Source organism: Lontra canadensis, unplaced genomic scaffold, assembly GCF_010015895.1.
Source record: "Lontra canadensis isolate GAN:19392208 unplaced genomic scaffold, GSC_riverotter_1.0 scaffold279, whole genome shotgun sequence".
Classification (NCBI taxonomy): domain Eukaryota; kingdom Metazoa; phylum Chordata; class Mammalia; order Carnivora; family Mustelidae; genus Lontra; species Lontra canadensis.
Genome location: NW_022631273.1, coordinates 179,733 through 198,556, shown reverse-complemented (window position 1 = coordinate 198,556; position 18,824 = coordinate 179,733). Strand labels below are relative to the sequence as shown.

The following is an 18,824-nucleotide window of genomic DNA, read 5'->3' as shown; positions in this document are numbered from 1 at the left end:
TCCTACATTTAAGTGACCTTGGCAAGTAACTGAGATCCTTGCCTTTATTTTCTTCAGCCCTAATAAATGGAGTTGAGCTAGACAATTTGAAAAATTCTTCCCAGTCCTTTAAGAAATTACATCCATATGTTTCTTCACAAATAAGAAGTGTCCCTGAAGATAAGTGCTTTCAATGGAATGTTTCCTAAGAGAGGAGAGTTTCCCAGTAAAAAGGCTATGAATGTACTTAAATGAAGATCGTCATTCCTCTTTCCTTACATGCCATTCCTGTGTGATAAATGATAGTTTCTTCCAAAAATTTTCCTAATCAGGTTTAAATATGGAGCCTAAACAACTAAACTTTAGTTACCCTTTCTTTTCAAAAGCATACTTTTAAAAAAAGAATCAGCAAGGGGGTGCATATGTGGCCCAGTCAGTTAAGTGTCTGACTCTTGATTCAGGCTTGGGTCACGATCTCAGAGTCCTGGGATCGAGTCCCATGTCAGGCTCCCTCCTCAGTGGTGAGTCTGTCTTCCTCTCCCTCTGCCCCTTGTGCTCTCTCTCTCTCAAATAAATAAATCATAAAAATTAAATTAAATAAAAAACATCTGCAAATGAATGATTATAATCCCATTGAAAGTAGAGAATGCCCTCATTCAACATCAATTTTTGTGCTAAGGAGAATAGCCCTTTATTATCTGTCATGATCTGTATACTAGCTGGGCTCAGCTGGGTGGTTTTTCTGCTCTGGGTGATATTGACTAAGGTCACTCATTCAACTGGGTTGCTCATTCAGTAGCTGCAATCAGCTGGGAGCTCTACTGGGGTTGAAATATCCAAGACAGTTTTATTCACAATTCTGGAAGTTGGTGCTGGTCAGCTAGAGTGCATAGTTCTCCTCCACATGGGTTCTCATCTGCTGGTAGGTTCGATTGGCTCTCTTAAAGCTGGGTTCCAAGAAGGAAAGACTCACTCTTATGTAAACGCTTATCAAGTCTCTACATCATGTTTGCTGATGTCCTGTTGGCTGTACAAGTCACATGGCCCAAGCCCAGTCTCCTCTATACCCGTAAAGACATAGAAGTGACTTGTGATGACTGGGTAGAGATGGGAATTGTTATAAGGAGATGGATATGTGTTTAAGATCATGGATGGGTTTTGTCCTGCTTATCAAAGGAAATATTACTATTTCATAATAATGTTATTAACATGGGCAGCCTTTGATACAGTGTATGCCAAAGAACAAATTATATATATATATATATATATATATATATATACACACACACACACACACACATATATATGTATATATATATATATTTAAAGATTTTATTTATTTATTTGACAGAGAGAGATCACAAGTAGGCAGAGAGAGAGGGGGAAGCAGACTCCCCACGGAGCAGGGAGCCTGATGCGGGGCTCGATCCCAGGGCCCTGAAATCATGACCTGAGCCGAAGGCAGAGGCTTAACCACTGAGCCACCCAGGCACCCGCAAATTTATATTTTGAAATGGTTTCTACAGCTGAGATTCTGTGTGTACTGCCCTACTTGTAACAGTTGTCTGTGTTTATTTTATATCTACCAGCAAAGCCTAGAGTAGAACCTTAAACCAATGAAAGAAGTGTGGGAGGGTACAGCACAATGACGTTATTACCAGAAGGTATGATTCCATGATTATTCATTCATTCACTCATTCAACAGTCCCTTATAGAACACCCAGACCCTAGTGCTATAAACAATGATCAGGACAAAATCCCTGGCATCAAAGAGCCTAGGTCATTGCATTCTGAGGGGTCAGGTTAGGGAGAAGGTGGCAGGAATCTGCATCTCTAACAAGCACTTACGTGACTCAGACTAACGGTTTTGAACCTCTGCCTTAAGCCTTTTTCTACCAATATTCTAAGTGTATTATTTGTTAGCAAAGAACCAAGATTTGGAAGAAAAGGTACTAACACAAGATAAAAGACAGATTTCTCTTAACACGGTTTTGTCGAATCCTAGAAAAATGGAAACTAGCGTATCCATAGTCCCGTGATTCTCAAAGTGTGATCTCTGTATCGGTAGTATCAGCATTACCTGGGAATTTGTTAGAAATGCAAATTATCAGGGCGCCTGGGTGGCTCAGTGGGTTAAGCCGCTGCCTTTAGCTCAGGTCATGATCTCAGGGTCCTGGGATCGAGTCCCGCATCGGGCTCCCTGCTCAGCAGGGAGCCTGCTTCCCGCCCCCCCTCTGCCTGCCTCCTCTGCCTACTTGTGATCTCTCTCTGTCAAATAAATAAATAAAATCTTAAAAAAAAAAGAAATGCAAATTATCAGACCTCACCTACTATACCAGAAATTCTGGGATTGGGATCTAGCAACCTGGGTTTTAACAAGTCCCATAGGTGGTTCTGATATGGGTAGAATTAGTAAATCATCGCCATATCCTAATTCTATTACAGTTGCAACATTGCATACATAATTTTAGGTACCTACACTGAGATTATTAACGTCCATGTGAGTGGATTTTCTGATTTGCCTGGGGGGAGAGGAAGTCTCCTAATAGGGCTTTCTTAAATCAAATATATTTAAATTCTTTTTTTTAATTTTTTTTAAAGATTTTCTTTTTTTATTTGAGAGACAGTGAGAGAAAGCATGAGCAAGGAGAAGGTCAGAGAGAGAAGCAGACTCCCCGTGGAGCTGGGAGCCCGATGCGGGACTCGATCCCGGGACTCCAGGATCATGACCTGAGCCGAAGGCAGTCATCCAACCAACTGAGCCACCCAGGCGTCCCTTGTATATTTAAATTCTTAATGTCTTTAACTCCCTCTACTAGCTTGGGCAAATTACCTCTTACATCTGGGTAAATCATCTCAGACCCATAAAATAAAGGAGTGTCTGAGCTATTTATTGTAATCCTTTCCATCATTAACTTTCTCTCTTATGCTTTTGACCCATGTCAATCCCCATCCAAGTAATCATTGCTAGAATAGCAAGAGAGATAAGGAAAGGCTAGCTTCCCGGATAGAATAGAAAAATAGGGCAAATATGGTAAGACCAAGAAGCATTACTGGACCTCCCCTCTCCATGGAAAAAAAGAAAGATTCTCAATGGAAATGGTGTCTTTCTTCTTATATAAATTAACAGCAGGAAAGAGCAGAGGAGGAATCATTGAAACACCTAGAGACTCTCCAGTTGGAGTTGACTTTGATTTCTTGCTCTACCTGTCAGAAATCATCACAATGAACTTGAGACAACTCAAGCTGCTTAAATCGTCCGTATGAAGCCTCAGTGTTCACCTCTGGGTTTCTTTGGTGGAAACAGATTAGCCTGAGAAAGAGCATCTTGCCTTTCATGATTAAGGCTGCTTGTAGAACACATTCACACATCCTCCCATCCAAGTCAACAACATTTGCCCTATTTGACAGATGAGCAAAAGGAAGCCAGGGAAGAAAATTAGTTACTCAAGGTCAGGAAAATCAAGTGTTGAACTCAGAGCCAAGATCAGACCAAGATCCTTAGCATTCCAAACCAGTGTTTCCTCCACTGCTGTACTTTCAGATCTGGAATGGGTGGCAGGGTGAGCAAGGTGGACTAGCGTCCTACCTTCTTCCTTTTTATTTATTTTCCTGGCTTCCCTTCCCTCAGACTGCTCTTTAAAAGAGCAATAGGCCTGATGTCAGGAGCTGGAAATTCTAGTCCTGGTTCTGCCACAGAAGGCTGGCTGGTCTCAGACAAGTCATTTATGTTTCCTGGGCCTCACATGCCCCACTGTTATTCTGCCTCAGTAATAGTACGAAAAAGGAAATCGGAGTATGTATTGGCTGATTTTCATGTTTATGTAAATTTGAGTTTTCAGACCGCCGCTAGGGTTTGAAGGGTTGAGAAAGAGCAGGCAAATGGGAGTAATTCCAACCGGATAAGAGGAAATAGGACTAGGAGGTTCAGAGTAAATATTTAAGGTGTGGAGATTAGATAAGGTGAGCTAGACTCTTCTGTTTAAGACCCTTGCCTTTGCCCTTCCCTAATCTCCAAGTGCGAGCTTAGGTATGTGTAACTCCTGAAACCTTAAGTCATCTTTCTTCCTCTCAGTTTTGTTTTGGTGAAAGGAATTGGGATGTGAAATACAGGCTGTTGTGGGAAACACAGGATCAATATATTTAAGAGTCTCTCATGTACACCTAGCCCCACTTATTCTGAAATGTTTGAATTCTTTTTCTTAAAGATTTTATTTACTTCACAGACAGAGATCACAAGGAGGCAGAGAGGCAGGTGAGGGTTGGGGGGGGAAGCAGGCTCCCTGCTGTGCAGAGAGCCTGATGTGGGGCTCAATCCCAGGACCCTGAGATCATGACCTGAGCCAAAGGCAGAGGCTTAACCCACTGAGCCACCCAGATACCCCAAAATGTTTGAATTCTGATTCCACTATACTGGTAGGCAAATAATTTGCTATCCTCTTAGAATCTCAGAGTCAAAAGTATGTGAGAGTTGGAACATGGTCACTCTTTTTTTTAAATGGATCGATATGGTAGGTTCAGTGGCTTTCTTTTTTATCACCTTCTAGAATCAAGGAAATCCTTATCTATATCATTTAATGCCTTTTGTGGTGTTTAGAAGCAAGTTAGCCTACGTCCTGTACATTTGCCAGAAGGCCTGTCTGTGTATTCTTCCAGGAAATTCAGAAATACTGATTCATTTGCCCTCCTCTCCTAAGCAGGCCAGTTTATCGGTAGTTATTAAGTCCAGCATTTCTGTAAGCAGGCCTCATGGGGAACACCAGAATCTGATAATTATACAGAGTATAGGAAAATTTCCTTCCAGAGCAAGTGTGGTTAAACTATAAACACAGAGATGGACAAGAGAATGTGGTGTAGGGACGCCTGGGTGGCTCAGTGGGTTAAAGCCTCTGCCTTAGACTCGGGTCATGATCTCAGGGTCCTGGGATCAAGCCCTGCATCGGGTTCTCTGTTCTTTGGGGAGCCTGCTTCCCCCTCTCTGCCTCTCTGCCTACTTATGATATCTGTCTGTCAAATAAATAAATAAAATCTTAAAAAAAAAGAAAGAGAGAGAGTGTGGTGTAGAGTAAGGGGTTGAGGGGGAAAAACAGAAATGATGTTACAGAACCCGGATTAGGGAAAAGGATGGAAGGAAATGAAAAAGTAACAATAGTAGAGTCCTTTTGAAATTGACAGCATGGTAATTATTTTAGTGATTTTCAATCAGCATCTTTTAAAAATTGGGGAATTGTATACAATTTCTGGACACAAGAGACTCCCTTTTGAAGCTCCAGTTTTCTGTCCAACTAAGGAACTATCAAACTGGGCCAGAGGCAGCAATTCTTTTACAAGAAATTGCTCATAAAATTTCAACAGGACAAGTAGCATTCAGATTATATGAGGCCAGTAAAGTGAATTAATACATACCAGGGACAGGTGTGTTTGACGGCACCAATAAAATAATCAATAGTGTAGAAATTAGAAGCAGCTCCACCAGTTGGCACCAAATTACCAGAGTTTTTTTTTTCTTTTCTTTGTCTAAATCATGTAATTACAGCTTGCTTCTTTCTCATAAGAACCCCTTGCTTTCCCCACATGAGCAGGACACTTTTCCCACTCCTCTGGAATTTGTGCACCTGAATTGCAATTCTGAGATCAACAAAGGCTTGTCTTCTTTTTCAGTTTTGCCTCCTTTTCTCAGTTGACATAAATGGTGTGAGAACAGCATGGAATCCGAAGGGATGCACCACTCTGACTCAGGATTTGAACATGGTACTTGCATAACCAAGCAGCTAAGGGTTCTGCTGGTGAGTTCTTTTAGTTCTAAACCTCCCTGTTTCCATAATTTTCTTTTTAAGTAGGCTCTATGCCCAAGGTGGGACTCGAACTCATAACCCCAAGATCAAGAGTCACATGCTGTACCAACTGTGCCAGCCCAGAGCACTCCACCCCTTATCCCCAAACTCCCTTTTTTTGGTTGAGGCTCAGACCCAGGTTTGGGGTGTCTTTCCCATGTAGGCTTTTGTCTGTCTGAACTACAGTTACTCTCTTCTGTCTGGTGATTACTCAATGGAGTTTTCAGTTTGGAAAATTGCTGCAGGAGGGCAGCCCCTGACTGGCTGGGTGTATGTTATAGGGACATTTCTTGTAAGTTTCTGTCTTGTTGGATCAATCCTACTTGTGTTACAGTGGCCACTCCTGGCATCTTCTGAGATTCCAAAATTAGTCTATTTGTGTGCACAATTGGAAAGAGAAAAGAGACCAAGCAGCTTGAGTAGGAAGCATATTTTACTTAGTTTTTAGAGGCCTCTGAGAAATTAAATCATTCTAAACTTGCTTCCTTACCCAAAAGTAACTTAACTTTCTAAAGCCAACTCTGACCTCCCTCAGAGATGATCTAAACCAAAAAAGCTTCTGAGAAACTGCCATAGATATTGCTCTTTCTGTACCTTCTCCCTCCTGCTCTTCACCCAAATATCCTAGGATTTTCTTAAACATTTATTGACTCATATATTTTGAGAGAGAGAGAGAGAGAGAGCACATGCACTTGAGTGGAGAGGCAGAGGGAAAGAATCCCAAGCAGACTCACCACTGAGCATGGAGTCTGACACAGGGCTTGATGTGAGTCTCGATCTCAGGACCCTGAGATCATGACCTGAGCCCAAACTAAGAGTCAGACAATTACCTGACTGCACCATCCAGGCTGTCCTGTATATCCTAGTTTTATAGAACTTCCATTCTATAATATCAAGCTGGAGGTTCCTCTGGAGCTCCAGTCATTCAAACTCCTTCTAATCTTAAACCTAATGAAGGAGGTTCTAGGACTTCATCAATCATTTATATTCCTTGGACCAAGGCAGAATTGTGAGCTGCTACAAAGGACCTTCGCAATGCCCTTGAAGACCTTCTAGGATTTGCTAAGGAATTCATTTTAGCTATTCAGACGTATAAACCTGGTAATTCTGACCTTTATCAACTTATACACATGCTTATAAGTGAGGGGAATATAAGGGCATGAATGGGAAAAGTAGGCTGGACAAAGCCTTTTGATGATTTTTCTAAGTGAAAAGCTATAGGTAAAACAGAAGCTTTTAACTCAACTTTTAGCTCAAGATTTACATAAAACTATCCCTAAGATTTTTCAAAAGACTATAGATTGGAGAAGCAAATCAACAATGTACTCAATGGCCAAAGGAATCTGGTTTTTGATTATTATACTTTAGAAAAAAAACTTTTAAACACTACTTTGGTGTTGACAAAAGTAATTGTGAAAACACTTCCCCAAAAAATTTAACTCCACCTTTGCTACAAAAAAAGACAAAGTTGGTGCAAACAGCCTAAGAGCACTCTCCCCTCTAAGGACACAAACAACAGGGTGGGGAAACAATGCTCATAGAACAGAATAGGGCAGCTCTGAGGACAAGAGGGGATCTTTCCTTACTTCTACCCAATACCTTAGGGCAAATAGAGGTTATTGGGAATAGGGTGAGATGAGGTCTCTCTCTCTCTCTCTCTTTTTTTTTTTTTTTGAGTGAAGTTGACACACAATGTAACACTAGTTTCAGGTGTACAACATAGTGACTCAACAAGTTTATACATGATGCTACATTCACCATAAGTGTAGCTCCCATCTGTCACCACACAACTCTAATACAATACCACTGACTGAATTCTGTATACTGTGCCTTTTATTCCAGTGACTTAATTCATTCCATACCTAGAAGTCTATCTCCCACTCCTCCCCTTCACCCTAAAGACATGGGAGCAACACTGCCAGTGTTAAGCCCCATCAACCTTCCTTTCCCCCTTCTTCTGAATACAGAAACACTATAAGTGGTAGGAATGTCTCATATCCCATGACAGTTTTGAAATTCTTACCTATCCCTTTTCAGCTGGGGCCCTTACAAGGCACTCATCAATTCCTTCTCATCCCTACAGACCCTATTTACCTGGCAAGAATGTTTAAAAAGCAGCTCTGTAGTCAAAAGTTGGCCAGATTAGAAGCTGGTATTCAGCACCTGATAGAGATTTTAAGGCCTCTCCCCTAAATTAAAATTAGAGCTACATACCCAGAGGGAAAGAAGCAAACTGAGGATAACAGAATCAGAAGGGTAGATCAACCTGTGATGTCACTTAAGCCGCAACACAGTTCCTTGAGGGATTAAAAGCTATGGTCTTTATCTACAAATCTTGGCAAAACTAGAAATACAGCCCCAGAAACAACTGAAAATCCTTCAGCCTCTTCTTTTCACCAAGCAGAAAACATCCACTATTTACCTCAAAAGTCTTGTGGTATCTCTGGGAACTCATATGTAGATCAGCCTCTATTCCTAAAACTTGGTTGAGGGGGAAGTTTTTTAAAATTATGAATGGCTCTAGAAACACCCTTGGCTAAAATCCAGCCCAGAGCTTCCATAATGTTACTTGTCAAGGAAAGATACAAATGGTGCGTGCCTTCTCCACAAATATTAACAGAAAAAGTTTAAGCTGAGCAGGAAGCCTTAACTGATTGATTCCATGTGCCAGAAAAACACTTTGGATCCAATTTTTCTTTTATAAACTAGTGAGTTCTGAATTATCCTACTTGTCTCATGGCTAAAAAATTTATTCTACTTTTTTAAAAAAGATTTTATTTTTAAGTAACCTCTACCCCCAACGTGGGGCTCAAACTCACAGCCAACTCCAAGATCAAGAGTCCCACACTCTTCTGACTGAGCCAGCCAGGCTAAAAAATTTAAAACAATAGCTTTAAGGTTACCATTTGTTGTTGTTGTTGTTGTTGTTGTTCATAGGTGTTATACACGTGTGGTATTTACTAACCTCTGGGTATGGCCAAATTTAAATTATAAAAGAGTTCTGTTTAATTGGCTTAAAGAAAATTAGTGCTTATATAAAGTAAGTTCTCAGAGATGTAATAGAAATGAACCCAAATATGTTTCCAATTCATGTGATCTAAGATTAATCCTTAATATATAAAAGCTAATTGAAGTTGGTTGGTTTAATTAAAACAGGTATGTTTTTAGAGTTGCCAGAATTAAATATAAAGCTTTTATTCTACCTAGGTTTGCCAAAAGTCAAATTAGCTCATGTTATCTCTATCACAGAATTTGTCGGCAAGGAATATAACTTAAAAGGTGATGGCTAGCTGTTTAGTGCCTTGTGAAATTTTCATGACTAATCTAAACATAATTATTAAGAACAAGTGAATTAAATAGATGTATGGATATTATGCTTAACTAATGAATCATTGAACACTATGTCAAGAACTAATTATGTCCTATATAGTGGCTAACTGAACATAATAAAAATATTTAAATAAATAGATGTAAGTAAGATAAAAGTTTGTAAATGAGCTTTCCAGCAATATTTATGTCTACTTAAATAGTTTTTCCAAATCCTTTTTGGTAACTTAAAACCTTAGAGTTTTGTTAAGTTAAATTACATGATAGATAGTCTAGACCATTTCCAAATCAGATAAAATAGTGAAACATTAATTGCTAAAACATAAGCTTATTTACTTTTGACTGTTACAGAGAAACTAAAGATACTTAGGTGTAAACATGTTTTGTGCTATACTGAGAAATTTACTCTAAGAAGGCATATGTTTTTAAAAATTATGAAATGTATTCATAAATTTGCCAGTCTAAAGAATGCTGGTATAGGGGCGGCTGGCTGGCCCAGTCAGTGGAGGGTGCAATTCTTGATCTCAGGGTTGTGAGTTCAAGCCTCACGCTGGGTGTAGAGATTGCTTAACAATAAAAATCCTAAAATAAAAGATGGGGACCTGGTTGGATAAATTGGTAGAGCATTTGACTCTTAATCTCAGGGTCATGGGTTTGAGCCCCATATTGGGAATAGAAATTGTGTTTAAAAATAAAAAATAAATAAAATCTTAAAAGAAAAAGTGTGCTAGTATCCCAGTTCACAATTGCTTACTTCTTAGTTTTCATTAGAACTTAAGGTTTCCAGGGTCACCTGGTGGCTCAGTTATCTGACTCTTGATTTCGGCTCTGGTCATTATCTCAGAGTTGAGAGATAGATCCCCATGTCCAGTTCTGCACTGGGTGTGGAAGCTACTCAAGATTCTCTCTCTCTGGGTGCCTCAGTTGTTAAGTGGCTGCTTTTGGCTCAGGTCATTATCCCAGGGTCCTGGGACTGAGCCCCGCATTGGGCTCCCTGCTCCGTGGGGAGCCTACCTCTCCCTCTCCCACTCCCACTTTCTCTGCTTGTGTTCCCTCTTGCTGTGTCTCTATCAAATAAATATTTTTAAAAAATCTTTAAAAAAAGGATTCTCTCTCTCCTCTCCCTCTGCCCCCCACCCCCTGCCCACCCCTCACTTGCCCACTCTCTAAAAAAAAGGAAGAAAAGAAATTAAGGTTTCCTGGAGTGCCTGGATGGCTCAGTTCATAGAGCATGTACCTCTTGATCTTGGGATCATTTGTTTGAGCGCCATGTTGGGAGTAGAGATCACTTAAAAAAGAAAAACAAGGTTTCTAAAAGTTAAGAATTCTACTAAATATAATTTAGCCTACTAGAAATAATAAGGAAACATTTTCATATGCCAAGAAATTAGGATGTTATGTGTTCCATAAGGAAAGATATGAGAAATGGAGTGTGTTTTTTGTTGAGGGAAAAGAAAGTTTTGTGCTAAAGCAAGGGTGGTTATTTAAAGAGGAACACAGAGACAAAATCTGAATGTAAGAATGAACATTGTAGAAAGTTTGTGAAAAGGGAATCTTTGAAAAAAATTTATGCATGATCAGGACAACAATTGGAATGAATGAGTTTTTTTCAAGACCCAAAGAAAGTCGCATGCTCTACAGTCAGGTGCCCCTGGAATGAATGAGTTTTAATGTCAAAGGTACACTGGTACAAGATTAGAATTGGTTTCCTCTCACTGTTAAAACAACAAAGTTTTCTCGGATTATTTGTCCACTCCCAATAAGAAAGTATAAACAAAGGTTTTTGTCTTTGACGTACTCCAGGTAAAAATGTACTCTAGGTAAGAAAACTGAATTTTTGAGGTGTTTTGTCTTTATCTGGTCTTTGATTACTTAAGGAAACTGATCTTCTCAATATTAAAAGAGCTAAGTTTTGTTAACAACTACGTAACCTTCTCTATTTGCTTTTAGAATCTTTTATTCTCACCTTGGATAATAAATAAAAGAGTATTAAGTTTTGTAATTATCTGTGATCCTATTTAGGCAGATGTTTTAAAAACTTATGTTATTTTTAACAAACTTCCCCCAATTCAAATTCTAAATGAAGTCTTTTTTGAATACATTGTCAAATTGCCAAAGCATGGTCAGGTAAGTGATGATAAACCTTGGGTTATATTGTATGGATGAATTGCTATTACTATAACTGCTCTAGAAATAATAGTAAATTCCTAAAGTTTTAATATGTCCTGGTACAATGTTATCACTTGTAATTCAAATGATTAAAGTGTTGTGTGTCACAGAAATAACCACATTTCTTTGTCAGCTGCATTGTAATGAACTCTCATGGAACTCTCATTGGATCTTGAACCATGGCCATTCTGAATCTTTTGTCATTTACAGTTCTTGTTTTATACTTGATGCTCTTGCAAATGTGTTTCAGCTTCAAGAAGATTCAGGGAAAGGACTTTTGATAAATACAGGTTTCTGATAACAAGACGGAACAGGATACGAATTTCTGTAACTAGTGTGAAATGTGGATTCAAACAAGAAGAATTAATAACATGCACCAGAATAAACTGAGGAAGATGATCACAGTTTTTATGAGTCTTGTTTGAAACGTTGCTGGTTTTCTAATGTTTGCTCTTCCAGCTTTAAGGAAACTTTCCCTCTTAAGCTATCTATGAACAGAAATTTGATTAAATATTCCTTTGTGAACAAATATGAAACATTTGTGTTTTTCTCCCTACCTGACCCCTCCAGAGTTTAGAAACTCAGTGAATATTTCTGTTTTCATGGCAATTATAGTTATTTGCAGAGTTAATTAAGAATCTGCTCTCCTTGTAACAGAACACCATTGTAAACATTGGTTATGTTACCAAGGCTTTGACTGGAATGTTGTATTTGAGAGAGAAGTGCATAGACTCAGATATGACCAAATAGCTTTAGGGAACTAAGGCTGACTTTATGGAGCCAATGAAGCCCCTTGGAACAATAAGCCTGATACCTTGCTTATAGGGTTCCCAGCAACTTTACAACATGAGTAAGGAAGGTCACTCCCTGGCAGGTGCAGGAACCTCAGGATATTTGGGGGACCTCTAAAAGGGAGGATTCACCCAAATCCATAGCTATTAATTATACAAAAGTCTGATGGCAAGTTATTGGCGTTGGCTTCTTAGCCTGAGGAAGCTGCTGAAAAGTCAATCTAAAATTGCTTATGAAAAGTTTCAGCAAAGCAGATTTAAAACAAGCTATAGAATCCATCACTATTCTTGCTACACTTCAGAAAAGAATCAGGCCAAGGTGTTGAAATTGGACTTATTTTACAAATTAGTATTCATTTGGCTGTCTTTGGTGGAAATGAGGGTGATTTTAGGGACTGTTAAGAAACAAAACCCAACTGAATAAATCTAAAGATCTAATTGGTTTTATTAAATAATTCATGAATCAAGCAGCACCCCATCTAGCATATAGAGGGAAGATTTGAGAAATTGTACAAAATGGAGGGTGTTTATAGGAAAGAAGGTGGGGCCTGAACCTTATTAGTAAAAGAAAAGGATTGTTCTAGGCAGGGTCACTTTCCCTTGGGGGAAGAAGCAGGGGATCTTATCATGCAGATTACTTCTTCTTCCTTTGGAGGGGGATGGAGAGGCCCCACATGACAGACTCCTTGGCATTGAGGAGGAAAATTCCAGACTGACCCATCAGTTAAGATTACATTTCTGGATTTGCAACGAGGTGGAATGAACTAGAGGGTATTTTGCTAAGCGAAATAAGTCCGTCAGAGAAAGAAAATTATCATATGATCTTACTCATATGTGGAATTTAAGAACAAAACAGAGGGTCATAGGGAAAGAGAGGGAGACAAATGGTAAGAGGCTTTTTAAATCATAGGAAACAACCTGAGGGTTGCTGGAGGGAAGGGGGGTAGGAGGATGGGGGTAACTGGGTGATGGGGACATGAAGGAGAGCAGGTGATATAATGAGCACTGGGTATCATGTAAGACGGATGAATCACTGAGCCCTACCTCTGAAACTAATAATATATGTTAATTAATTGAATTTAAATTAAAAAAATTACATTTCTGGGGGAGATTGAAACCGAAATTATATTAGGTATTAGGTTCCAGTTTGGGAACTCGGCAGAAGTCACACCATTTTGGGCCTGTGGTCTTTTTTTTTTTTTAAAGATTTTATTTATTTATTGGACAGACAGAGATCACAAGTAGTCAGAGAGACAGGCAGAGGGAGAGAGGAGGAAGCAGGCTCCCCGCTGAGCAGAGAGCCCGATGCGATGCGGGGCTCCATCCCAGGACCCTGAGATCATGACCTGAGCCGAAGGCAGAGGCTTAACCCACAGAGCCACCCAGGCGCCCTGGTGGTTTTCTTTTTAAAGAGAGAAAAAAACCCTGCAGTAACACACATGTTCAGATATTAGATTCTAGTTCTGATTGAGGGTGGTTGTTTCCCCATAAAACTGTGCTGAATCCTGAATTCTGGTGTCCTCAAATATCTGGCTATGATTCTCCAACTAAGGTTTCTAGTTTTCTTTCCTTCTTTTGACTTGGAATCACTGAGAACTAAAATTGCTGTTTTGGGAACGCCTGGGTGGCTCAGTAGCTTAAGCGTCTGCCTTTGGCTTTGGGTCCTGGGATCCAGACCTGTATTGGGCTCCCGCTCCTCGGGAAATCCGCTTCTCCCTCTGCTCCTCCCCCCTTTGCTTTCTCTGTCTCTGTCAAATAAATATTTAAAATCTTAAAAAAAAGTTGCCATTCCTGAAGCCCTGCAAACTGGAGCTAGACAACTTGAGAGAGAAACTTCAGAGAAACTGCCACAACAGCCCATGTTTAGACGGTCTTCATGCCTTTTGCTGTATGGGCCATTCAGAAAGATCGCCAGAGATACTCAGACTGCAAACTAGGAAAATTTATCAGAGTGCCACCGCCTGCTCTCTCTCCCTCTGAAGATGGTATGAACTTGATATCTAGAAATCTCACTGGCAGCACTCAGGACCACAGTGGTTTTATAATTTGCTCCAACCAGTAACATTTTTTCCTTTGTTTTTCTTTTGTTTCCATAGAGAGGCTTTTTAAAAAATTACCTGATTGCTTGCACAGTATGGGCCTAACTTTGGGAGCCCCCTTTCAAGACCACCTCCCTAAATGAGACACAACGGTTAACTGAATATACCTATTTTCAAAAGACTAGTTCCTGAGATACAGAGCAGACCTCTTAAGGTTCAGAACAAAACATTTAAACTCCAGTTAACGGGGAATAATATTGATCTCTGATATTTTTCCAGAAAAAATCTTGATCAAAATGCTCCATTTTTCTTTCCAACTCATGAACTCTTGAAGTAGGCCAGGAGCAGCAACTATTTTACATAGAGTTGGTCATAAAGTTTAAACACAGAACTGGCATTCAGATCCTAGGAACCCAGTCAAGTGAATTAATACATACCAGAGACAGTTTTGGTTGATGGCACCAATAAAACGATAAGATAGTAATCAGAAGTGCCTCCACTGGTTAGGACCAAAGTAGCAGTTTTTTTTTCACTTATCTAAATCATAAAATCACCCCTTCCTTCTTGCTCATAAAAAACCCTTGCTTTCCTTTCATGACCAAGACCCTTTTTTGATTCCTTCAGAATTCTGAGCCCCCAAATAAAGGCCTTTGTTGTTTTCAATTTTGCCTCCTTTACTCCGTTGATAAAATGATATGCAATAGAATAAGACAATGCAGAATGCGTAACATGGAAAGATAAATTGTTTTAGAAACATTTCTCAATAACGTTAATATGCATAAACTACTTCTATGTAAAAATACATGTATTAAATATAAAATGTATGCGGACATACGCGCGGACACACACACACACACCTGGAGTTGTTAAGCTATTTCTCACAGCGGGTTTTGATTCAAAGTTTGAAAAGCCCCTGAAAGAGGACTCAAAAGGATCCTGGCAAGGTAAATTCAAGGTCAAATGAGAGAGCCCCTTTCCTCGCATTTTGCAATGTAGAGCAGTTAATACAGGGAGAGGAAATTGCGTGGGAAGGAGGGGATACCCGAGCGAGGTCAAGCGGGGAGCCAAGGGCGCATCAGGACAGGGAGCTGCTGGATTCCTGACTGTCAGCTGAAGTAACCGGGAGGTTGATGCTATACGCTTCCCTTAAATGCTAAACCGAAAGAACTTCCGCGTTCCTTGTCCCTGAAAAGCTTACAAAGAATGGGGATTCGCTGTGCTTCGGGAGGTCACACTACATGGGGCCAGTTCCCGCACAGGGAATTATTATCCAGGGAAAGGAGAGGGGAGGTGGGCGGGGCGTGGGAAGAGCGGGAAGGCCTGACCAGTTCAGTCGAGAACGACTCACGTCGTGCTCTGCACAGCCCACCAGAGGGACCAGCAGTTCTGCACTCTGGGACCCCTTCGCGGAAGGAAGCCCCAGGGGCCGGGTTGGGAGTTGTCCCCCTTTCCCAGAGACAGCGGCGCTCCCAGCCAAAGGGCAGCAACCGCCTCCGCCCCCGGCCCTGCAACAGAATGGCTGGGCCGCCCGGTCGCAGGAACCCACGTGACCTGCTGCGCGGGCCACCGCCTCCGCCGCGCCCAGGCCCCGCCCCCGTGACGTCTCACCGCCCTCTGATTGTCGGAGCGTTCCGCCTCTTTCCGCGTTCGCTAATTGGCTCGCCGGGCAGGCAGCGCATTCCCCCCTCCCTCCCGCCCCGCCACGCCCCCGGAGTCGTGGAGAACGCGTTTGGGGGCGGGGTCTGGGTCGGAGGGGCGGGGTGATAGGGTTCCGCGCGGGTAAAGGGGCTGCCTGGAGCTCTGTCCAAGCGTTCTGCCGTGCACGCCGCCTCGCCTTGCAGGCTCGCCGTCTGCCCCTCCCCCGCCCGCCGCCGTCACCGGGGAAACGGGCCACGATAGCCCGCTGACCCGAAGCTGGTTTCATGGCAGCCGCGAAGAAAGCAGTTTTGGGGCCACTGGTGGGGGCAGTGGACCAGGGCACCAGCTCAACGCGCTTTTTGGTGAGCCTAGGGTGACATTTGAGAAGGCGCTGAGCCGAGGCGGGAGCCCAGGGACCTCGGGGCTGGTTTTCTTGTCCCCATCCCGCGCCTTCCCCGACCCCGGGCCCAGTCGCTAGGCAAAGGGTGGAGGCCAAGGCCCCCAGACCGGGACCTGCCACGCTGGAGCTACCCTGCGTGGGCCTGGGGGACCTCGGCCTCTCGCAACCCCCGCGGTCGAGTTGAGCAGCCCTGGCCTTGGTGGTGGAGCCGGGTCACCTACTAATAGGGGACTCCACCCCCAAAGGGAGCTACGACTCGCCGAGCATCCGTGCAGAGCGGCCCGCCTGCAGCCAGGGACAGGTGGCCACATTGACCGCTAGTGCGGGCTTCACCAGGAGCATTTGGCCTGCGGGGCGCAGGACGTCCTTGGATGGGGCGAAAGCTGTGTCACGGCTTTGGTAGACTAACACGGCGTCCTTTGGAGCAGTAGAACGAATATAGTATTGGCGTGGGGATGCGTTGTCATCCTCTCCCACAGAAATTGCAGAAGGTGGAATGCCGGCGTGGGGGGGTGGGGGGGGCGCAGAACACCTTAGGAAAAAGTCACACTACACTGCTTTTACCGGCATCTTTACTTAATTCCGGATACTCGAACATTTCAATTTCTGATACTTTGCGGGTTACAGATGGTTTTCTCCGTGCTTCACATCGTAAAATGATAGGAGAATTCTGTTTCCCTTTTTATTTACCATGTATGACAGCAGTTTTATCACAACGGAGTGCTAGTTAAGGGACTCTGCTTATTAATATGTTCTGTCCAATTAGGAAACTTGTTCTTAAAGTGATGTAGGACTGAGTTTAGTAAGATAAAAGTAATTGAAATAAATGGTGTTTAAGAACTCAAGCTTTCAATGGACATTTGACTCACTTGACAGGTTGATGTAAATATTGAATGATTATTTAGCTTTGTCTTTACTTCAAATCATTTGTCATGCGTTATTTTGTATGTGTATATACTGTGTATATATATGTATACATTATATATGAAGTTTATATGTTTCTTCCAAGTTCTGTTGAGCTGACCACTTGACTAAAACCTGTATTTGTGCTTTCATTTTGATACTTGTCTCTCTTGTCTAAAGTGAAAAGCTTTCAGTACGATTTTAGTTTGAGTCTCCCTTAATGACTTACCCTGGTTTGAGTTACCATGACGTAGTTCTACTGTCTCTTATATTGCTTATCTTTTGATCACCCAGGGCAGGTTTCACTTTGTCTTATTTTCATATCTTATTTTCACTTCGTCTTATTTTCATACAAATGTAAAGTAATCCTGAATCATAAGTAAAATAATCTAACTGGATTTGATTAATATATAAAATACACAATCATCATTACCATCTCCCCAATTTAAGAAAGATCTTTAAGACATGTGTTGGGGTGCCTGGGTGGCTCAGTTGGTTAGGCGTCTGCCTTTGGCTCAGGTCATGATCCCAGAGTCCTGGGATTAAGCCCTGCATCAGGCTCCCTGCTCTTCAGGAAGCCTGCTTCTCCCTCTCCCACTGCTCCGCTGCTTGTGTTCCTTCTCTTCCTGTGTCTCTCTCTGTCAAATAAAATCTTTTAAAAAAAAAAAAGACATGTTTGTTAACTGTGGGTTAATTTTTGAAATCATATTTAAGAATTACCCACACAATGCCTGCAGGGGCCAGCCAGGTAGAAGAGAGCAGACTCAGGCCAAAGGGGATAGCCTACAGCTGCCAAGCAGGAACACCAGGCAATGTTGCCAGAGCTTCAGATTTTTAAAGAAAAGCTGATAGTCTAGAATTCTCAGTGAAATCTTTCTCTTAAATGTTGGCAACTAGTTCATAAAGCTCAGTCGGGGCCAAACTCAACATGGTGATTATTCTCAAGTTTATACAGCTTTTGCCCTCTGTGAATATGGGTGAAGAATTTCAGAACTTTGCAGGCTTCCTTTTTAGCAGCCAGCCTTACTGTGCTTGTCTTCTTTTTTGACTCTTCACTGTTGACGTCCATGTAGCTCAGCAGTCTTTTTTTTTTTAAAGATTTCATTTATTTATTTGACAGACAGAGATCACAAGTAGGCAGAGAAGCAGGCAGAGAGAGAGGAGGAAGCAGGCTCCCGGCTGAGCAGAGAGCCTGATGCGGGGCTCGATCCCAGAACCCTGGGATCACGACCTGAGCCGAAGGCAGAGGCCTTAACCCACTGAGCCACCCAGGCGCCCCTAAGCAGTCTTATCTATTGTAGGTCATCCCTCAAATTCTGCTGCCCAAGAGGCATTTTTCTGCATTGGTGGGGAAAGAATTTGTCAGCTTCAAGTTATCACAATAATTTGTTCAGTGTGTGATATGAACAACCTAAGCCCCCAGAAGCTGGGTTCTCTTTACTGGGCTCTGTATGGCATGATCTCATTGAGTAAGCTAAAGTGCAAATTCAGATTCCCATCCTGCTTATAGAATGATGCATAAAAGTTGATCAGTTAAGTTTTCTGCTTCTTGAGAAACAAATATGAAGGCATGCCTCACAGGTACATAAAAGATTTAGACATTGTGTGAAGTGGAACAGAACTTAGGAACGGTTTAGCGAAATGTTTTCTTCTTTGGTTATAAGGAAAGTGGTTGCTAAACCACTCCCCGCAAAATACAGATAATAGATTTGCTGAATAAGTGCTTCCATCCTAAGGTGATTCC

General features: G+C 41.7%; 1 protein-coding gene and 1 long non-coding RNA gene across 2 annotated transcripts in view; one reads left to right on the top strand and one right to left on the bottom strand.

Annotated features, from left to right (window-relative positions):
- Nucleotides 1-961: 961 nt before the first annotated feature.
- Nucleotides 962-15,126, bottom strand: LOC116862621. The gene is made up of 3 exons (XR_004381663.1): nucleotides 14,995-15,126; nucleotides 1,853-1,858; nucleotides 962-1,038 (listed from the first exon to the last, which is right to left on the bottom strand). It is a non-coding gene; the product is annotated as an uncharacterized LOC116862621 (long non-coding RNA).
- An 820-nt stretch (nucleotides 15,127-15,946) lies between these two features.
- The window catches only part of LOC116862620 (glycerol kinase-like), a 72,918-nt gene continuing 70,040 nt past the window's right edge, over nucleotides 15,947-18,824 (top strand). The window contains exon 1 of the mRNA XM_032849975.1: nucleotides 15,947-16,139. Coding sequence (XP_032705866.1) covers nucleotides 16,062-16,139 — 78 coding nt within the window. The 5' untranslated portion in view covers nucleotides 15,947-16,061. The remainder of the gene's footprint in view (nucleotides 16,140-18,824) is intronic.